At 35.9% G+C, this 21,398-nt stretch overlaps 1 protein-coding gene across 1 annotated transcript in view; it reads right to left on the bottom strand.

The window, feature by feature from the left end:
• Positions 1-21,398, bottom strand: part of C4H14orf39 (chromosome 4 C14orf39 homolog) — a 35,161-nt gene extending 13,763 nt beyond the window's left edge. The window contains exons 1-9 of the mRNA XM_054400672.1: positions 21,239-21,398; positions 18,062-18,118; positions 17,680-17,736; positions 14,541-14,667; positions 8,480-8,569; positions 3,829-4,016; positions 3,299-3,341; positions 2,775-2,895; positions 1,566-1,660 (exon numbers count right to left, since the gene is read on the bottom strand). Of these exons, the coding sequence (XP_054256647.1) occupies positions 1,566-1,660; positions 2,775-2,895; positions 3,299-3,341; positions 3,829-4,016; positions 8,480-8,569; positions 14,541-14,667; positions 17,680-17,736; positions 18,062-18,118; positions 21,239-21,398 (938 nt within the window). The remainder of the gene's footprint in view (positions 1-1,565; positions 1,661-2,774; positions 2,896-3,298; positions 3,342-3,828; positions 4,017-8,479; positions 8,570-14,540; positions 14,668-17,679; positions 17,737-18,061; positions 18,119-21,238) is intronic.

Raw genomic sequence — 21,398 nt, 5'->3', positions numbered from 1 at the left:
AGCATGTCCAGCAATGCACCCTGTGAATTCCTCTCTATGAGGAGCCTGACTGAGTGCTTCTTACATGTCTGTACACAGAGCACAGATCTCTGCCTTTTATGATAGGTCTTTAATTGGCATTTTTCTATCTACAGACTTAACAGGCATGGGTTTCTTTAAAAACTCAAAGGAATTGTTTCCCATCTTTTTTTCAATCAATCTTAAAACTAAGTGGATTTACTGTTGCCTTGTTTCTGAAGTCTTGCCAATTACAATCTTACATAAGAAGATAGCATAGTTTACAGGTCTGTAAGCAGATATTGAAGACCTAAAACGTCCCTGCGTGAAGCATCTTAGGTATGATTAAAATGACACATTTCTATGGAGTCCACTAAACACAAATATTTAAAGCCTTAAAAAACCTTCTTTTTCAAGCACACTACAAGCCCCTTACTACAAAAATGACACTGAGTTGCTGCAGTGTGTCCAAAGGTCAGCAACGGTGGTGAAGGGTCTAGAGCACAAGTGTTACGAGGAGTGGCTGAAGGAACTGCAGTTGTTAAGTCTGGAGAAAAGAAGGCTGAGAGGAGACCTTATCTCTCGCTACAACCCCCAGAAAGGAGGTTGTAGTTAGGTGGGGGTTGGTTTCTTCTCCCAAGTAATGAGCAACGGGATGAGAGGACACAGCCTCAAGTTGTGCTTGGGTTGGATATTGGGAACAATTTATTTACTGAAAGAGTGGCTAAACACTGGAACAGGCTGCCCAGGGAAGTGGTAAAATCATCAACCCTGGAAGTATTCAAACAACTTGTATACATGTAGCTTGGGGACATGGTTTAGTGGTGGACTTGGTTGGGTTAATAATTGGACCGAACAACCTTGGAGGTCTTTTCCAACTTTCATCATTCTATGACTCTAATGATTCCACAATATAAAACCACTTGGACAAAGTCTTTTGGACGTATTTCAAGATGGATTTTGGACTAAAAGTGTCAGCTCTAGGGGTGGTATTTTTGAGACCTGCAAGAACTACAGATAAGTGCAACATAGTCCTGATCATGATTTTCAGTCATTCTAATTTGAGCTTAAATTAAAGTGAGTCCCACTTGTAAATGATCACCAACTAATTTGTTAAGCCATTAATCCTGTGTATGAAACTTTCATTCATGCTTGGTATTAAGGTTTAAATTTCTTAAGTACTTCAGAGCTGAAGACAAATGACATGTGGAACCCTGACTCCTTTTCCCCAAATGTGTTTTTAGTAGAGTTAATGTATTTTATCTGTGGTTGCACAGTCACTGTAGCTGTATTCAAAACTATATTCACATAGATCTATCAGCAGTGGCTGTGAGGACCAAAGGTTTCTACAAAATACTTTTGAATAGTAAGCTTGCAGAAACGTTTAGCTTCCAAGAATGAAAGTTTGACACAAGAAATGTGGAAGTTTTTGAATTACATGAGTAAATCATATGACCAGGGTTAGAGAAGCTTGCCAGTCATCACTTAACAAGAATTTGTGGTTTGTGTGCAAATGCTGAGATAGAGCTCTGGATGAAAGCAAGGGAAGAAATTATTTTTAAGTGTACCTTTCTTTAAACTCCTTCATCTTCTCTAGTCTTTTCTGCTTTTTTCCTTCAATTATTTTGCAATTATTTTGATCTTCTGTAGTCTCTTCAAATGTCTTAAAAGATAAACAACAATTTTTTTTTTTAAATTTGAAAAATTATAGATATATACTACAAATATTTTCCTAACCTGATGAAGAGGTTTTGCAGGAATGACAGTCTGAAGGAATAAACAGAACGGGGTTAAATAGAGGCAATATTTTTTGTTGGACTAACTGTGACAACTGAATACACAGATGTTTTTGAGCACAGACTCTAAAGATCTATTCAGAACAAGGAGCTCCTTACCTGGTCTTCTTCAATAGTTACAAAGAAATTAAGTACATCCCTTCTTACTGTACATTGATATGGCACATACCACATATGTGAGTTGTCAAACAGTACCACAAAATATCAATAGCAAACAGCACCTGTGCAGGATGGGGCTAGCTGAAGTGGACTGCTGACAGCAGTAAATGCAGTCTCCAATCATCTGGTTCAGAGAGGTAAAAGTGTCCTGACACAATACTATAAAAGCTTACAACTCTTCACAAGATTGGGCTACTCAGGCTTAGGAGAGACCTTTTACTTCCTAGCAGAGGCACAGATCAAAATGCTGTCCTGACAAAATCTTTTTTTGTTTGTTTTTTGAAAGACCATCACTTTGAATCAGTGCTTCTTCCAGTCATTGGAACTGTAGTGATCTCCTGTCTAAAACCAGTCAGTTTTACTTCTGAGTTTTATTTAACCACACATTTATTTAGGGGAGTGCAGGGAAATAAAGTTACATGATTCTTTTTGTAAAGCATATTTAGATAAACACATTTGTCTTAGCAAAACCTTTAAAATCAGTAGGACCTGTGAAATCTGTATACTCAAGCCCTGGGGCTCACTAAGGAATGACCCTGCTTTATTTTGAAGTGTATTCTCTGGCCCTCTTGAGCTAGCATGATGACTCGGTGCCTTGACGGACATGGTGTAAACCGAGGTCAAGAGAAAGCAAGACTTAAGAGCCTTTACTTTCATGGATCCTCTTCTGTAAGAAAACAGATGTGATACTATAGACAGGTAATTACTAATACTGGAATCATCCTGTTGGTCTGGGTGCTTGAATATACACCACTTTTTCATGTTTCTGAAAATATAATGGTGGCATATATAATGACATACATAAAATTAAAATACAGTTACCTTTTTTAAATACTTAATTTTCATTTCTAATTCCTCTGCTTCTTTTTCTAGTTCAGTGGCTTCTTGTGTAGCAGTTGCAGCAAGCTTTAACATTTCCTGTGTTTTTTGCCTCGAAGAAGCACTTTCATGTTATGGAATATAGATTGCAACATTCATTCCTTTATCAAGGAGACCCTGACCCTTTGTAAGGTCCTTCACCCTGCTATGCCATGAGCTCAAATGTGCAGTAATAGAAAGTTCTGGCAAATCTATATTTCCTGGACAAATCTTCAAATCTCACTCCCTTCATGAAGCATTTTGACAGATGTCATAAAGTGAAATTTTATTTTCTTTCCTCAAAATTCTCCCATAAATTTAAACTGAAGTATAGCAGTGACCTTCAATTTTCCCACAGAGGAACGTCAATGCTGCCCCTCTAAACACAAATATATAAATAATTACTCTATTTTTCAACATAAAGTTGTGAAATGTAAATATAAACTTTCTTGCCTGTAAGCTGTACGAACGCTACAAATCAAGGATACATCTGTAAAGCCCAGTCATTTAGGGATTTAAAAGGAACAGGATCTGCAGAAATAAAATTTAATTTTGGATCATTAATTCAGAAATATAATTTTCATTACAAATATAAGATAAATTAATAGTTCAGGAGCACTTATGTGTGTGTATGTAACAGAAATAGCAGTGTAACTGAGAATAATGCCATTAAAAACAGCACTAAAAATGTAATAAATTAATTTAAAATGTTGAGAGACTAGTTTTAAGTAACTTTAGCACTTTTTTTACCCTGAGAACCCCAACAGCAAACCTCTCCCCATTACATTCATGGGTTCAAGGAATGAGTATTGGTATGCATACTCCAAATTCTTCTTCAAAGATTTTTTTTTTTTTTGCTACAGACTGTTTTCCCTTAAATGGTGTAACAAAACAAATACATTTTTTACTGGCATAAAAGAAACTGGGGAAAATTAACCAGAGGATTTCTGTACAGCACTTTTAACACACAGTGTACTGCCAGTAGGCTCTACCATAAAAGCATTGATTAAAGTAGTACCCAGAATATCCAAACAAGCATCTTCTTTCCATTTATATTTTTCATACTGTTTCAAAATTCTGCTTTGGATTTCTTCAACCTCTTTCTTTTTTTTATAATACTCCTGTGCAAGGGCACTTTCTGCATATTTTTCACGGTGTTGCTTCAAAACCTCTTTATATTGAGTTATGTAATCTTGATACATTTTCCTACAGAAATACAAGAGATTTAGTTTTCTCCACATGAAACCATTGTTTGTAAGGAAAAATAATATTAATTTATGGAATTAGCTCATTTAGACTTGCTGCTGTCCTGAAACAATATGGATTAGAATTAATATATGATTATTTGGCTCTCTGCCTCTTCCAAATATTTTCAAGGATGACTGTGCCATATGTAATAAAGACTACACTCATGATGCAGAAAACAGGTAAATCTCATTGTTCTGAAAGAAATGTAGAACATAACACATTTAAAGGCAGCCCAGCAGAAGAGAAATTGTTTTTCCCTGTGTAAACCTCATGAAACTCACTGCAGGCCAAATTATCTGCTTTTGTGTATTGGCACAACTCCACTGGTTTCACTGAAGCTGTATCAAACTTACAGTAAGAGGGAACTTGGCATAACATCCCATATCTAGAGCAGTCTGATGATGCATCACTGGACTAAGAGCTGCCTCCAAAGAGATGCTGAGTAATCTGACTCAGAGAAGCCTTAAATGCACATATTAGTCACACTAAAATAATAGGACTATTCATGCTTAAGGTTAAGCAAGCACTTCAATATTTAATTGGCAAAGAGCCAGAATGCTCAGCTTCTTGTACAACTGCCCTTTAAATTAATGTTACACTAATATAATTTCACTGACATCATGTGAGCATACAGCTACATATTATTAAAGTGAGTAGCAGCAATTAATGTTCATGGCATCTTTAAGACTTTAAACAGCTTTTGAAAAGACTGTACTACAAAAACAAACAAACAAACCCAAACAAACAAACAAACAAATGCCATAACAAATAAAGCTGAAAATTGATCAACATTATATTTGGAAAAAAGAGAAAGAAAAGTGCTGTTCCACAGAACAGCTGTCCTCTAGTGTTAAATCAATGACAATGACTACACTGAAAAAGACTTTTTATTTTTAAGTCAGGTTTTCTCATTCATGCGTGGAATTTACAGGATAGATTGCTAATGACAGATCAAATGTTCAACTATATCATTGGGATGAGTCATTTATTATACCAACAATGCTGCTAGGCATAATTTTTATTACAGGTAATTTTCAGTACAAAAGTGGCATCGTTTGGGAAAGCTGAATAATTAAGAATGCAATCAGGGAACTAGTTCTGGTTCTTAATGTCATACAGGTCTAAGGTAAGACCTGCAAGAAGTCTCTATTTCCCACACAGGCAACAGTTAATTATTAATAGATTTAAAATTATGAATAATAATACCCAGAGCCAAATAACTACATTTCTTTCTGCATTGAAAGCAAATATTTAATAAGTGCTTAATAAATTAAAATGTCCTGTTTTTTTTTTTTATTTCTACATTCTATGCCCCTTATGCCTGAAAAATAAAAAACAGATTTAGTCATATGCAAAATACATAACAAGAATTTGATGGTGCTTATGCAGATGGCAGATGTTTATAAAGAGATATCCCAGCTACAGACACTCAGCATGCACCATTAACATGGATCAGTCCTTCATCTGAGAAAGAAATATACATAAAGTTGCTTGGTATTAGACTATGCCAGTATAAAATCACAGAATGTGAAAGAAATGTCGTCCTCTAGAATATGGTTATACAAACAGCAGAGAGAGGCAAATTTTAAAATGCTAAGTTATTAGTACTCCTGTAGATTAGCCATAAATTCCTTTGTGAAACAAATTATGGTGCATAATAGCAACTAAAGCCAGAGATCCACTTGTTTACCTGCACCATGAATCAAGCCTGCATTAAAGAGCAGTTCTCACTGCTTGCAAAGCACACAGTATTCCGCTTTAAAGAATAAGTTTTATTTCAAACTGCTATTCATCATTTCACATGGTATGACTGAAAGGCAGATACTCCTGTCTGCCCACAGGATCAGCCAGGCAATGCAAGGGAGTTAAAAAAATGTGTCTAGATTCAGTAGTGGAAGCTCTTGCTCTTACTAAAGGAAAAGTCACTCTTAATTTTCAGGTAAAGCTATGCTGCAGACACTAGTTCCTATTATATGGACTGAAGTTCAATACACCTGTTAAGAGGAAAGAAACTCTAGATCAACACTCTGAAATCCAGGAACTGACACTTCCCAAATTTCAGGTGGAAAATTACACTCATTCGTTTATTTATTTTTCTACAAGAATGGTCTTAGAAATCTTAAGTTTCTTGATTCACTCAATATTTGTGCATGCTGTACAAAATTTCCCAGGTAGGAAAGATGGAAAATCTTCAGTTCTATTTAATTTAGTTATTAGATGATATGAATGATAACTGAGCAACAAGCAAATTTCCTCATGTACAATTAAAGATGTATTACAAATACATTTTTAAAAAAATATAAATAAGTAATATTATTTGTTGTAGCAGGTGCATTCCAAGCTTTTCAACATAATCCTCAAACATTATATTCTGTTTCCAAAATGTATTTTTCACAGATTCATATCTATGGCCGTATATTGTATAGTGGTCTTGAGGACTTTTCACTATTTTTAATATTTTTCCTAAGTAATTCACATCCTCTAGCTCATATCCTCTAGTTAAACAGAGGCTCTTTAGAATTCAGAACTAGGACACATTTTAATCTAATGACAACGGGAAAAGGACAGCACCCACAAAACCCCTGAACATTACAGGGACAGTTGTTTATTTCTCTTCCATTCTTCATATCCCTTATGTTCAGCATGAACCTCCAATTCATATATGCTTTCTTCTATGTTCTTGAAACCAATAATAACAAAAAAATAGGGAGGGCTTTTAAACTCTCCATAAGTGCCTAATTAAACGTAAACTGATCTGCCCATCTTTTTAAAACATCTTCCGATCTCAAGCAGCACGGACTCAGTGTCCCCAAAAGCCAGGCTAAAAAGCTCATTCACATACAAAGTTCTAAATGCACTTATTTTTCTTCCTAACTTAAATATTTAGAATTTGCTGAACGTACATCTCACTAATCCGCACGCATCATCAAATGCTTCAGTACAGAAGGACTCTGTTTGAGATACCACTTTTGTAAAATTTATTTTATGATTTATGTTCATGATGTCTTATAATTAAGCTCAGGAAAACAGATCAAACACTTTTATGCTGGAATCAAAACTAGTTATCTAAAGAAGCAATTTAAAAGTAATGCTTCTTTGGCTTGTCAGCTCAAATTAGTTAAAGCCAAAATGGCTTAATCATATACTCATAGAAAGCCAGTTTAGCCTGATTTTTCGCCAAATATAGAGCTCTGAACAGGAAGAAGACAGATAAGCTACTAACTGAGTTCATTAAAGGCTATCAGGCATGCTATTTCTGCTCTCTCGGACAACTGGCAAAAAGAACACTTACAAAAGAATCAAGGACAACATTTTAAATTACCCCAAGTTACACATCTACATTGGTATTTAGATTTCAAGACGGGTCTACCATGATTTTTTCACCATAGGGCTGACCAACCTTTTCCCCTTCACAAGCAGATCAGTGAAGGTGAGCAACTCCTCTAAAACTAAAATCTGTTTTACCTGAGAAAATTTCGTATCAGTGAAAACACCCATGGACTGTTCCTTATTCTATTGAATCCAGGCAGCTATGCTGCACAACTAATTATTTCTTTAAAATGCTGAATCTAATTAATGAAGATGAAACAACTTAAATGCCACTTACTAAAGAGAAATGAATTTGCAATTAATACTGACTACAATCTTGCCCACAACTAGTCTTGAAGTCGTTTTAGACCAGGCTTTCCTGAGCCACTCAACCTATTTTTCAGGATTTAATATTGGATTTGCATGCTGTGTGGTTAATCTGAAGAATATGGAACAGTATACAAAAACTTGATGTGTATATTCTAATAATCATATGCAATTCATATTCACAAATTAAGTATAAAATTATTGGAATGCTTCTAATTGTTATCTTACTTAGCCCATATATAAATTTAAAGACTTAGGTTCAATTAAATGATACTTCTGAAAAAGAAAGAAACTGCAAAATCATAATTTTTTTTTAAAAGTCTTCCCAAACCTGAATATCTGAAACTCACAAAATCACAGTGTACATGAAGATATTTCATAATAATGGCAAAAAAAATAATTCATAGATAAAACCTGTCTATGTTCTGGTAAATACGCTCTGATATTTCATATTCTGCCAAAGCCAAAGTATTAATTGCCGGTTTTGGGGTTTTTTTAATTTTAGATTTTTTTGTGAAATTCTAGGGAATTGAAGAACATGCTAAAAAATTGTAATCAGCATTTGGAAAGCAATTGAATTTGAAGAAGCCGTATTTTATTCTACCCTAGAATATAACACATGACCTCATATTAATGTAAACTGACATTTCTTTTAACTCAGCCAATTATATTGTCCTGAAAAGTTTACAACTTTTTGACGCAGACTGTGCTATCTTTGCTGATCAGTTTAGACAGGGTAAAAAAGTACTACTGCCAGAACCCTCGTCCCACATAAAAACAGATACCTCTCTTTTTCTACAGCTTCTTGTAAAGATTCAAGTTCATTTTTCAAATATTCTTCATGCTTGCTAAGAATGACATAGGTAGGCTTCCAGCTGTGGAGAAAGTATAAAAAAGAAGGCATGTAAGTGGTCTTTCCCCAAGCAAAAGCCATTTGGAAATGAAGACATCAGGTTATTTCAGCTAGCTTACTAGAATAACTGCTTTTTCTGATGTTTTCAAAGTCAAGCATAAACGGGTTTAGCACAGAAAGCTTTTATATGCACATTTATTTTCTTAAGATTTTAAAGGTGCAAATTCAAGAATATACAGTTAATAAACCACAGAATCACAGAACCACAGAATCAACCAGGTTGGAAAAGACCTCAGAGATCATCAAGTCCAACCTATTACCTAACACTTCATGATAACTAAACCATGGCTCCAAGTGCCACATCCAATCTTTTTTTTTTAACACCTCCAGGGATGGTGACTCCACCACCTCCCTGAGCAGCCCGTTCCAATGGCCAATTACTCTTTCTGTGAAGAACTTTCTCCTCACCTCGAGCCTAAACTTCCCCTGGCACAGCTTGAGACTGTGTCCTCTTGTTCTGCCACTGAAGATTATAAAGCCACTAAAGATTATGAAGCACTTTTTCAAGGAACAAAGACAGTCAGCTTCCCAAATTTTTTGGACCCTAATGCTAAGCAGTTAGGCATCTAAATTCCTATGTTAGGTATTCAGAGCTGTGCCATGGGTAAATCCTTTAGATATGTACAGAAAGAGACTTTGTCTTTCAGTTCCTCAGTCCAGACACTGGGAGAACTGACCTAGCAGTGCGGAGTTACAGATCCACATACCTACCACCTCTTATTGACTAGATCTGAACTCATATTCAGCCCCTACAGGAAAACACGCCAGCTAATAATTAATAATAAATTAGCGACGAAAGCTGAACTTTGTTTCTGTCAAGCAACATTCTTTTTCACCTCTAAGTCCACATATTTTCCACCTCATCCACATATATTTTCATATTCCACGCAGTTCAGAGGATCACAGGATGTCAGGAGACCTCTGGAGGTCTTTGAGTCCAACCCCTCTGCCAGAGCAGGACCATAGAATCTAGCACAGGTGGCACAGTAACACATCCAGTTGGGTCTTGAAAGTCTCCAGAGAAGGAGACTCCACAATCTCTCTGGGGAGCCTGTTCCAGTGCTCTGTGATAGTTACAATAAAGAAGTTCTTCCTCATGCTGAGGTGGAACTTCTGGTGCTGTAGTTTACTGCCCCTTGTCCTAACACAGGGCACAAGTGAGAAGAGGCTGTCTCTTCTTTCTTGACACTCAGCCCTCATATATTTCTATATATTTATTAGATTCCCTCTCAGTCTTCTCTCCAGACTAAAAATCCCCAGGTCTCTCAGCCTTTCCTCATAAGGCAGTGCTCCAGTCCCTTAACCAGCCTTGTAGCCCTCTGTTGGACTCTCTCAAGTAGATCCCTGTCCCTATTGAACCAGGCATCTGGCTGTATAAGATGTCTACACAGCTAAATGTATCTGTTCCAGAAACGTGTCTCCAGACACAAGCTGCTGAATGGCTCATACCAAGCTCATAACTAAATGCCTCTAGAGCAAATACGGCTCCACATTCTGTAATTTTTATTTCAGGTCTCGTCTAGTGTGGCTGCCATAAAAGCCTTGAAATACAATTAATCCATTTTTGGTTTTACTTCTTATTCCAGGAGTCTCCTATAATGTAACAGCTATGATTCAGTTGACCAAAGTGACTTTCTTACTGCAGGATGGTATAGACTGTACTGAAAAGTACAGCAATGTGAGGAAATGCATGAAGGGCACATGACTAGTAAACTAATAGTACTTAACAGCATTCAGATATTAAGAGATAGCACTTCCTTGGATGTGGGAACTCCAGAAAATCAGGCAAATAAACTTTCTGATTCAGATGTGATCATTAGGAGAAGCATATAATGGCTCTTTAAAAAGAAAGCATTCTGCCTGAAAATGTTATTGTTAGGAGCACGAGCCATCCAGGCCTGGACATATCCTACCCTCTCAGGTAAGATAACAGAACTGTATCTGCACAGAAAGCTGTAACTTGACAAATGGCCAGGATGTTACTCACTTAAGATGGTAATAAACAAAGTCAAACACCTCTGGTGCATGGAGCTTCCAAACAGCCATTAGCACCTTAATAACACTTAACAGACACCAAAGTGTTTTGAGGTAAGGGAAAGGACAGAAAAATTACTTAAGTCTACTGAGCTAAATAGGCATATGTGCTGCTGACAAATACTCTGCTCATTCAGAGGAAATAACCTCTGTATTGACAGGTTGTCAGCAGGCATTTTCTGAGGTTCTGGGAACTGAGATTCAGATGATGGATGAATCATCTAACAGACTGGGCTAGTGCAGGACAGAGATCCCGTTTCCTCCAAGGGCACCTCCCATAGAAAAAAAATAGCACATACACACCTTGTCTCCAGTCAGGGCTTAAATTGATTGATAAAAGCAGCTTTTGTCTAGAACACAAGATACCCTAAGCCAACACACACCTGCAATGAAGTTTGAGTGGATCTGTCTGTCCTAGGAGACATACATACAACCCCCAATTTTAGGAATGTGTATATAGATACTATTAAAGCTAAACATTGTAGAAATACAAGGAAAAATCCATACGGACTGCAGAGGCTAAATGGAACAGTAGAGAGAGATTTAATGAGTTACCTCAACAAGAAGGAGGGGAGAAATGGCAATACAGAACAAAGTTGCAATCAAGCAAAGCACGTAATTCATCACTGGAGACGTGAGAGCAACTCAGGGTGTATATGGCTCACTTTGCACTGCGTGTTCATGACGAGAGTAAACGAAGGGCATTTTTGGATGTGAATACGTATGCCCTATGATTCAAAACAGAAGGGTTCGTAGTATGCAATAACACAAAGTATGAACATGCATTTAGACAATCACTCCAAAGGTAGAATAAAATAGAGGCTTCAGTAACAGCTAATTTAATGTAATTCCATCAAGGAAATAAATAAAGAACAAAGACATGATAATTAATGTATTAAACTGAAGTCAAAAAACCTTGAACAAGAAAAGTATGTATTTCAGGTGCTGAGACAACATAATAAAGAATCAACATCTATAACATCAGTAATGATGGTTAACATAAACAGCTGAATGAGAAATTGCAGCATCCATTCAGAAAATTTAGCACTGTTGGCACAAATTGTTTTACATTACTGGTGATTAAAAATCTAGATAGAAAAAGGCTGCTTCACCAGATCTACTGCAAATTCAGTAGAAAGCTGAATTTTTAAAGGCTCAGGTTTTGTAAAGTGGAAACAAACATGAAAATCTACTGGCACACAAACTTTTCTACTCAGAATACGCAGTGCCTTTCTTTGGAAGAGAAAAAAACAGGCAATGTAAAAGTTACAGAGCTTCTCTTAATCAATGTACAAACTGTGTTGTGTGTTGCATTTTGTGTTAACATCTATTCTGCAGACATGAAAGAAACAGGTAGTACAAGAACACTTTTGTAAACACAGGGTACACAGGATTCAAGTAGCTCATCTAAAAGTTTGCTCTACACATCAGTGTTTCATAGATGTTCATGGTAGCTATCACATTTATTTGTCCTTTCTTTCATTAGCTAGGGTATATAAAAAAAATCTTTATCCTCACTTTTCTGAAAGCTAGTAGGACAAGACAACAATTTCCTTTTCAAATTAGCAACATTCCAAATTCATCTGGCTTTTATTTTTATTCCCTAGAAATCTCACCATCCTTGAATCCAAATTTTAAAAACAGAAGAGAAACAATACAATTGTTTCTCCACCACTTATTGTTCTGGAATCAGGTTTCTAGTTTGAATCATTCAAGAAACTAAATACTAGGAAAATGTCATCACTTATCTAATAATACACATTTCTTTTTGGTCATGTTGTGCCTTTGGTTCTTTATTACATAGATAAAAACACAGTAGCATCCCACTTCACTTGCCTCATCTATCATATTTTCTGTAGACTTGTTGAATATAAAACCCCCACATTTTGTTCAAAGGCTTCAGAGATACTTCAATATACTTACAATGTCTAGTGATCCAGATGAAAAGTTGCTTCCCTGAGAGCTCTATTGGGCAGTAGTAGCAATTTGTAAACTATGAGGGTGAGTGTGACTTCAAAAATCATATTTGAATTTGCAAAACCAACATTAGAACCATGGTCAGTATATATGGAGTATCAACTACAATAAATTTTAGAAGTTTAAGATGATTCTAGTACCTAACTGCTCTAATTGTCTGTTCTTATATCTCGGGCCTGTTTATCACAGTTTTCAGTACGTCGTTAAATGACATTTTCAATAATTTAAGACACAGATTCTTCTCTTCTGTAAGCATTGTCCTTCTATGAATACATGTATTCATTAATGAGTCACTTCTCATTTTCAGTCTCTTTACACTAATGCCATTAATTATTCTTTGTAGGACCTGAGCCAAACCCCATTGAATTCAACGATAAAAATTTAGAGCAGATCCTTAGTTCTACCCTTCATTTTTTATTTCTTTATTTGCATCACTTAACAGCTTGTCATTTACAAATAGATTTGCAACTTCAAAAGGTATATAAGGAAGCAGCGTGAAAGGTTTCAGAAACTTACAGACATTTTTATTTTATACTGCAATGGAGGCAAGAATTTAATGCAAAGGAAAAATTGGAATTTTCTTGTCAAAGTCAAATATTTTTCTAACTCTTTTTATGTTAAAGTTACAGATCAGTATGGGATGGCAATTGATGCAAGCAGCCAGCCACTATACCCACTTAAATCACTAATGATTCCACTCATTCTTCTGTTTTCAGAGAGTTCACAATAAACCTAGACGGGCCCCCAGTGCTATCTTTACCTCTCTTTTTATTCTTAGAAAACCCACACTCTCCATTCACATCTTAAAAAAATTAAAATTTATGTTACAGATATTTTTATTCAATTCTTTATATTTTATTATTCCTTATCCCCAGGTATAGAATTGCAAGAAAACAGAAGACAGAATTTACTAGCAATTTGTCACTTCATCTGCCAAAGAACTAGACAGTTTGTGGAGAGACAAAGGCTGCAACACAGTGAAAGGGCAGGACTGTATCATTTGGGCCAAACTCTCTGTATTGTCAAATATGGATTTGCCTTTTTAGCTACCCTTGCAACAGCTGAGACTGTCATTTGTAAACATTAGATATTCCATGTCAGTAAGAAAAAACTCCTTGTAGACAAATTCTTGCTTGAGAAACTTACTAAGATCCAAAAGTGATCTGCATTTGAAACTTGCACTAATAATCTCACAGAAAATTTTCTATAATCTGTGAACTGCAGCCCATTGCCTTCGCCAGCACAGTGTCACTAGACGAAGTATTTGGCAATCTGCAGTAAAAATTACACCAAAATCTGCTATTAGAAGTGCAGATATATCTGTGCATGGAGACAGTTATGAGAGAGAGTATGTATAGAACAACAACAACAACAAAAATCTTAGGAGAGAATATGTATAAGGCAAAAAGTAATGCAAAACACATTGTCAATTAACAATAGAAAGATGCTTCCATTTCAGGAAGCCAAATTCAGAATTAAACAACGAACACAATGGAGACTTACATTCACCAGTAGTTACTAACTTGTTTTAGTTAACAAAAATTAACTTTTTTCAGACAGTATTCTTAATAATGTCCAAATTCAACAGAACTCAGATGCATCCAAATATAGAAAAGTTACGTTTCTATCACCTCACTACTTTGCATGCTGCAAAGACAGTACCTGCGGTCTCTGCGACCTGTTGATTCTAATTTTAAAAAACCCAAAATTTCACTGTATCCTGGTTTTCTGTAATTTACTTTTTCAGGGGATAGGTAATACTGCTATTTTTGTACCTGATGATTTGCAGCTTGAAAAAAATAGAATACTGATGTTTTCTTTAACATCACTCTTGCTAGCACACACACATAATTTTACATTACTCCCTCACTGACTTTGTTAATGCCATCCATAACTGAAAGTTCAGGCTATATTATACTTACGCCTTGCAGCTCTCCTTACTACTCTTATTTTGCTTGTGCAAATCAGCAATTGCATCATTGCTGTTATTTATATTTTCCTCCAACCTAGAAATTTCATTCTTTTTTTCCATTATTTTGGCAGTATGCACTAGAATTAAAAATAAATACAAAAATAAGAATATGTATTTTCAACACATCTGTGAAATAAAAGTCTGCATTCAGAATTATTAAAAATTTCACCCAAAATACTTTATCTTGAGACTGCCAGATGAGTGAACAGTGTGCAACTGAGCAAAGCAACAATCGAGTCAAAAAATTAGTTTTGACTATGTAGTACAGCAATTATCATTTATTATTGTGAGACTAACTTTGGAAGATTATTTGTGCTGTTTCTGCATCCTAGCCTATACAAAACCAAAGTAACTCTTAGTGGTAGAAAGCAAAACACTCTTAACAGCTAGAGCTGAACTTCGGTTGTTTTTTTTTTTGGTTTGAAGTCCACAGTGTTTGCAGACTACAAGTAGTGTACAGGGAAAACAGAGTATAATCCACTTCGCCCCTGTTCACAACTGGGGAGACTGCAGTACAAAAGTTGTTTGAAATAAAATTCTCTTTTAAACATTTGGTTTCTTTTACAGAAGTCCAGAAACACAAATATTTTGAGTGGGAAAGCTGACTACAAAACCAGGAGAAATAAGAACATCACTAGAGGCATATAAACAAATTATTACTAGACACAGAAATAGAGAAATTAAAAGAAAAAGGAAATTTACTCAAGGTGGGAATGTGCAATCCATGGTAAATTAACATAGGAGACAGAGGTTAATTAATGAAAAAAACATGTTATAATGACAAATCCTTAGGCACTATGATACCTGCAGAGATTCTTAAGGCAGATACTTAATTCTACTTTTTCTAGCAGCAGACAGATGCTAATGTTTTCCAAATGAGTGATAGTGGAGAATCCATGTTGTTGAACATGATCAGTGTTCTCTTTCACAACTAGAAACTGTGAGAGCCATCGTGCAGGCTCACCTTGCAATGCCATGAGCAAAACTATGTGGACTTTTTTTTCTCCTCTGTACTGTTTATTTCTGATTTTTTTCATACAAGGTTTCAGATTTATTAGTGCAAAACCACACCTTGACATCACTGCTACCCTGTTGGCTAAACACAAGTCAGTCACAGACACCAAGCTCATCTGCTGAGCCAGGAAGGGCATCTTACTTATGCAAGATGTCTTGTTTGAATTACTGCTATAGAGCTTCAGGTCATCCTGAAGTTTGGGTCTGGTTTTGCAGAACTTGCTATATATTAATTTTAAATGCCACATGCATCTGTACCAGAAAAAAACATTTCTGAGAAAAATACCAATCCATGAAAAACAAAATGTTCTCAATGTATTTTAGTAGCTTGAGTTATCTCAATAGCTTCAATTAATATTTTCCATATCTTAATATTTTCCATATTTTAAGTCAATAACTTGCTTTTACTTAGCATGAAGCCTAACTATGGTACAACCGGCATATGGTTAATTTTCTGTAAAAAAGCAGATGTATTTGGAAGGATACTGCAGATGACAGTTTGAGATTTAGCAAGGTATAAGATAACTGTATTATCAAAACATCTATTACTTAAGCAAAGCTATACCCTTAACATTTGACTTAGTGTTTTCTATAAATGAACACTTCTGTGAGAGGTGTGAGCTACTCTACTCACCCTTTGCTTTCTCAAGGACCCTGAGGATGAGATCTATCTCACCCAACTTTACAAGGCTGGCACTTGCTTCAGAACTAGACACTTGAGGCTACAACTACACTCAGCACACACAGACATTTTTTTACAGCTTACTTTATCTAACCTACTTTAAACTCTTTCTTCAGGGTAAAACAAATCACACCCTCAAAGTCCCTATTTCCCTCCACTGATTATAAAAAGGGACTCTAGCCAAAAACACCGATCAATCTCATACTAAAAGTCCAAGGCTGAATGCTACAACTGTTCTGCCAAGTAATACACTTTCTGGGCAAATTTTTGAAAGAACCAAAACTTTTAAAATTCGGAGCGTTGGCAGTGAGTTCACATATATTTAGAAATCTCTGAGCTGAACACACAAATGGCTGTGAAACATGAATACACAGGCTTTGGATTTTCTCTGAAAGCATGCTCATTTACCATAAGCTTGCATAAATGTTAACAAAAAAATCAACTCTTAGTTGAATTATATGATTGAAGAGTTAAAATAGAAATCTAGGTGTACCAGACTTAGCGTTACAGATGTTTTCATGATTAAGACCTATTATTGATAATCTTCTTAATTAATAAGTACCAGCTTGGACATCTCAGCCAAGATTATTAAAAATGCTGCCATTAAAAGGAACACCAATCAGACCAGAATTCTCTCTCCTTCTTTTTCCTGAAGCTTCAATATCTACCTAGGAAGTACCAGTGATGAGCACAGATGTCCTCAGACTGTGTAATTTCTTTACCATAATCATTCTTGTGAGTGATTCCACATAGTAACATCATTTTAAAAAAAAAAAATCTGTCCAGCCTCAATTCAATAGTATTATGCTATCTGTAAGTCTTGGCAGGGGGAGAAAGAATTTGATGTGGAGCAAGGCTTTCTCATTGGGTCCACTATTTTTATTGTCAAATAAAATCACCAGCTGCTTGATTGCAAAAAAAGAAGAACGAGGCTTGAGTAGGTAGTAGCAACTGAGAGAACCTTCTTTATTTTAAGAGAACAGAAAGAGAGAAGCCATGAGGCAAAGGTCCAAATCTGGATAGAACAAAAACCATGAAGAAAGAAAGAGAGGCAAGTGGCAGATGTATTGAGCACGCACAGCTGAATCAAAGGACTGCCAGTGACTGTGAGGAGCTACAGAGTAAGAGCGGAAATGGCGCAGCATGAAACTGGCTGTCCAGGAGACAGCTGAGCAGCATTGGCTAAAAGTAGAAAGCAAAAACAAGTAGCAAGCAAAAGCAAAGTCTGCTCAAGAGAATGAATAAGTATTGATGGCAAAAGATGAGATAGGGTGAGAGCAGGACACAGGACAGCTTCCATTATTAGACTTACTTCCGCTCCTGAAACATGAACACATACCAGGACAAACAAAACAAAAGCAGTCTAATAAAATGATAATTTATCACTACTCACGATTTATCTGTTGAGTCACATGTTCCTTGGCATAAGAAGTTTGCTCTAGCTGGAAAACTAAGAAGAAAATAAACACTTTTTCATATATATATATATACACACACACACACATACATATACATATACGTGATTTGAGCTGTGAAACAAATGTTTGTTTCATGGCACTAATTGCACAAGCACTGATTAACAAAGAGTTTGACAGAACAGCACTTTTACTATTAAGTAGCTATTAGTACACCTCTCCATAACCTCACAGCTAACAAAACATAGACTAAGATCACAACCTTAACATCATATATTTATCTGAAGCTAATACAACTGTTTAAAGCAGAAAACATCACTCTATGGACTGTTAGTAATTATTTTTGATATAATGACCTACCAAACTGAAGCAGAAGTTTGTCTAAGTTGCTCAAAAGCCTGTCACTCATTCTGTAAACTATGAAAGAAAAATGCACTTTGAGGATTTACACACTCAAAAGCTTTACTGATACAATAAACAAGTCAAAATTGCAAGAGAATACCATATACTTCAAGATAAAAGGAAGAAAAAGAAGTTTTAATTGCATTTGAATTAGTATGCAAACCACTTTAGAGGAAACAAATTTTTGAGTGGCAGTGGTAGTGGACTCATTGAAACTCCAAATCAAAGTTAGCAAAAAGGAGGTATATCATTTAGGTAAAGCTTTGCTCCTGGAGCACTTTGTGTTCTTAGAAGGCATGAAGAAGGAAAGAAAAGATGCTTGTGTACAAAATGTGTAGCCTCTGCTCCAGTTGGTTTACTAAGCTTATAGACAATGATGCTGGTAATGGAAAAGCTACTTATTCATTCTGTACACTCCTCCCATTGGAACTGCAATGCACATTTAAATCAGAAAGTGTATCTTATGGCTAGACTCAATGACTTAAAGATCTTTTCTAACCTAAATGATTCTATGATTGCAGATGTCTAACTGAGATTAAAGACAGACCTCACATACAACGGAAAGCAGATTATTCCAAATCCATTCTTCTGTTTGGATAGTGCTGCTATGTGCAGAAATTTAGTTATGGGCCTTTAAACACTTTGGGAGTCATGTAGTCCACTAAAACGGATACAATTACCATTTAATCAAAATGTTGTTCACTCAGATACACTCCACATTAGGAAAAGTTATCTGATACTTACCTGTTCCACAACGGCTTCTTCACAACCTTACTACTGTGTAAAAAAAAGTAAAGCCACAACAAACTGGTGATGAGGATAAAATCCTAATCCAGGATAAACTGGAATAGAAAACAACTGCAGAATTTAACTTAAGTGGCATTAAGGCTACATACTATAGCATTGAGGCTGGAAACAGGAGGGGCGGGGGAAAGCATTTAAAATGCTGGATGTTTGACAGAAATGAAATTGCCTAACAGTAAAGTGAAGATCAGAACACCTAATCCAAGTGACTGGATTAGTATAGGCTCTGATAAAAACTCTGAGAAAGATAATAGTTTTACCAAACGTATTTAAAACCCTAGTTGCTAGTGTCTGGAAACACTTAAGATAGCAAAGAATCAGATTCTGGAAACACTAAGAAAAATACTAAGAAATACTACATCAAGCCACAGGTCAATGCAGAATATTTTTGCTTTTACATGGTATGAAAGAAAATCCTAAGTAATTCCCTTGGATGCAAGAATTAGTTAGGAGCATATATTTTAAAAAAACTGTTCTCTAGAGACAGTTTAACAATGTTTGTAGTTGTTTTCCATAAAAAATGCAAAATATTGGGTAGTACACAGAGGACACACAAATGCAAAATAAAAAGCACAAACACTAAACTGCAAAAAAAATCTATTCATTGTTTATATATCACAACATAAAGTTTAGCAGTAGAGCAGACTGTACAGCAAAAATACAAACTACACTATCATCAAACCACTAAGTTATGACTAATTTTATCCTTTGAACACTTTTGTAGGAAAGAGAAACAGAACTGAAGTAAATGTTTAAATTCTTGCTGTAATTTTACAATACAGTTTATGTAAACAGTAAAGCTGCAGAAAATGGCAACACTTCTGAAATCATGCACATGTAGAATACCTGCTATTATGGATAATTAAAATTAAGTAAACTGCAAATAACTGCAAATGACAAATGCTATTCTATGTTGTCAATTACAAGAATACCTGTCACTAGGAGGAATGCTATTCTGTGTTGTCAATTACAAGGACGCCTGTCACTAGGAGAAAGCGTTGAGAGATTCAATTGCACTAATAATCTGTAGGGTGTTTAGATTTTAAAACAGTAGTTAACACCAGTCTGAAACAAAAGAGCTCTACATTTTGGACAGTTGATAACTTCCAGGATATGACTGTAGTAAAGACTGATTCTTGGTCTTACTGGAGAAAAAAGTAGCATCCAACCATTAGCCAACTCTGGATGATAAATTCAGAGTTTGTTCTCATATGGGGCTGTTATTTTTTGCAAAAGAGAAATACATAATATTTAGCAATAGGTAAAAGAGCTTCAGACTTCATATATTACTTCTAATGATGCTATCCTGAATGCTGCCACAAGAAAAAGAATTACTAAGCATCTTGCATTTTTGTACATTAATGTAATTATATGTAATTCAATTGTGGTATAAAGCATTACAAGACTGCACTGAGTGTGTAAACCACAAGCAAACTGTCTGATGGAGTCTCTAGCCATTATCATAACACTGACATTAATGCCACTTCTCCTAGCAGAGTTGCAGCAGTAGCTTCACATACCATCTGCCAACAGCCATTTCTGTGTTCTTCATGAAAAGGTGAAAAGTACCCCTAATCTATGAGGTAAAATTCTTCCTCATTTCTACCCACTGTCAGCTGTGCAACAGTACTAATTTCTGCTGTCTTATATAAATTATGTAAATAATTTTCTTTCCAGCAGGGCTCTTTTGAGAGCAAGCTGTATTTCTCTTGTACTATCTGTTACTGTTTTAAGATTCTCTTAAGTGACCAGTTATATGATTCTTCTTGAAATTTTGCAGAGGCAATTTTTTTTTCTGTTAAAAAAATATAGAAGTGCCTTTCATTGTGTGGTTTATGTTCCTCTGCCCCTCCTCTGCACCACAGTTTTAGGAACCCTGAGGAAAGACTGGAACGCTGCCTTGAAGGTGAGGACATGTTTTTGTTTTCACTGTTTCCAACATCATCAAACCGCCTTTCTGGCCAGTGAAAACTGTGGTTATTACATCTGAGTTAAAAAAAAAAAATGTAGGGCTCTTCATTTATTAAGTCCCTGTTTCTCGCACTTATATATATATTTTTTTTCCTTTTAAAGCATATTGCCACCATACATTTTGTACCCTGCCTTCATGACTAGCTACCAAGATGTTTCTGAAGTCCTCAGAAAGTCAAACACGTACTGGATTGGCACATTCTGAACAAATGGATATTGCTGCAAATTATTACCTAAATTCGTGGAATTTAGGTAATAAATTTGTATAAAATACAAATTTGTATAAATTTGTATATTACAGATTTGTATAAAACAGTATTTGTATAAAAATAGTAGCGGGGAGCCCATCCTGCGGGACACCAGAGGGCTGAAGCTGAGGGCCATAAAATGGCGGCACAGAAAAAGGGGTGAGGGTCTCCCGGCCGAAAGTGGTAACAGGACCGGGGAAGCCAGGCGGTCCCTTCGCATTCTGGGAGGCCATCAGCTCCGGGAAAGTGACCAGAGTGTGGTGGTTCTGCAT

The sequence above is a fragment of the Indicator indicator genome, chromosome 4 (genome assembly GCF_027791375.1).
Source record: "Indicator indicator isolate 239-I01 chromosome 4, UM_Iind_1.1, whole genome shotgun sequence".
In the NCBI taxonomy this organism is placed as follows: domain Eukaryota; kingdom Metazoa; phylum Chordata; class Aves; order Piciformes; family Indicatoridae; genus Indicator; species Indicator indicator.
The sequence above is the reverse complement of the archived record's forward strand: the minus strand, read 5'-3'. Positions and strand labels throughout refer to the sequence as shown.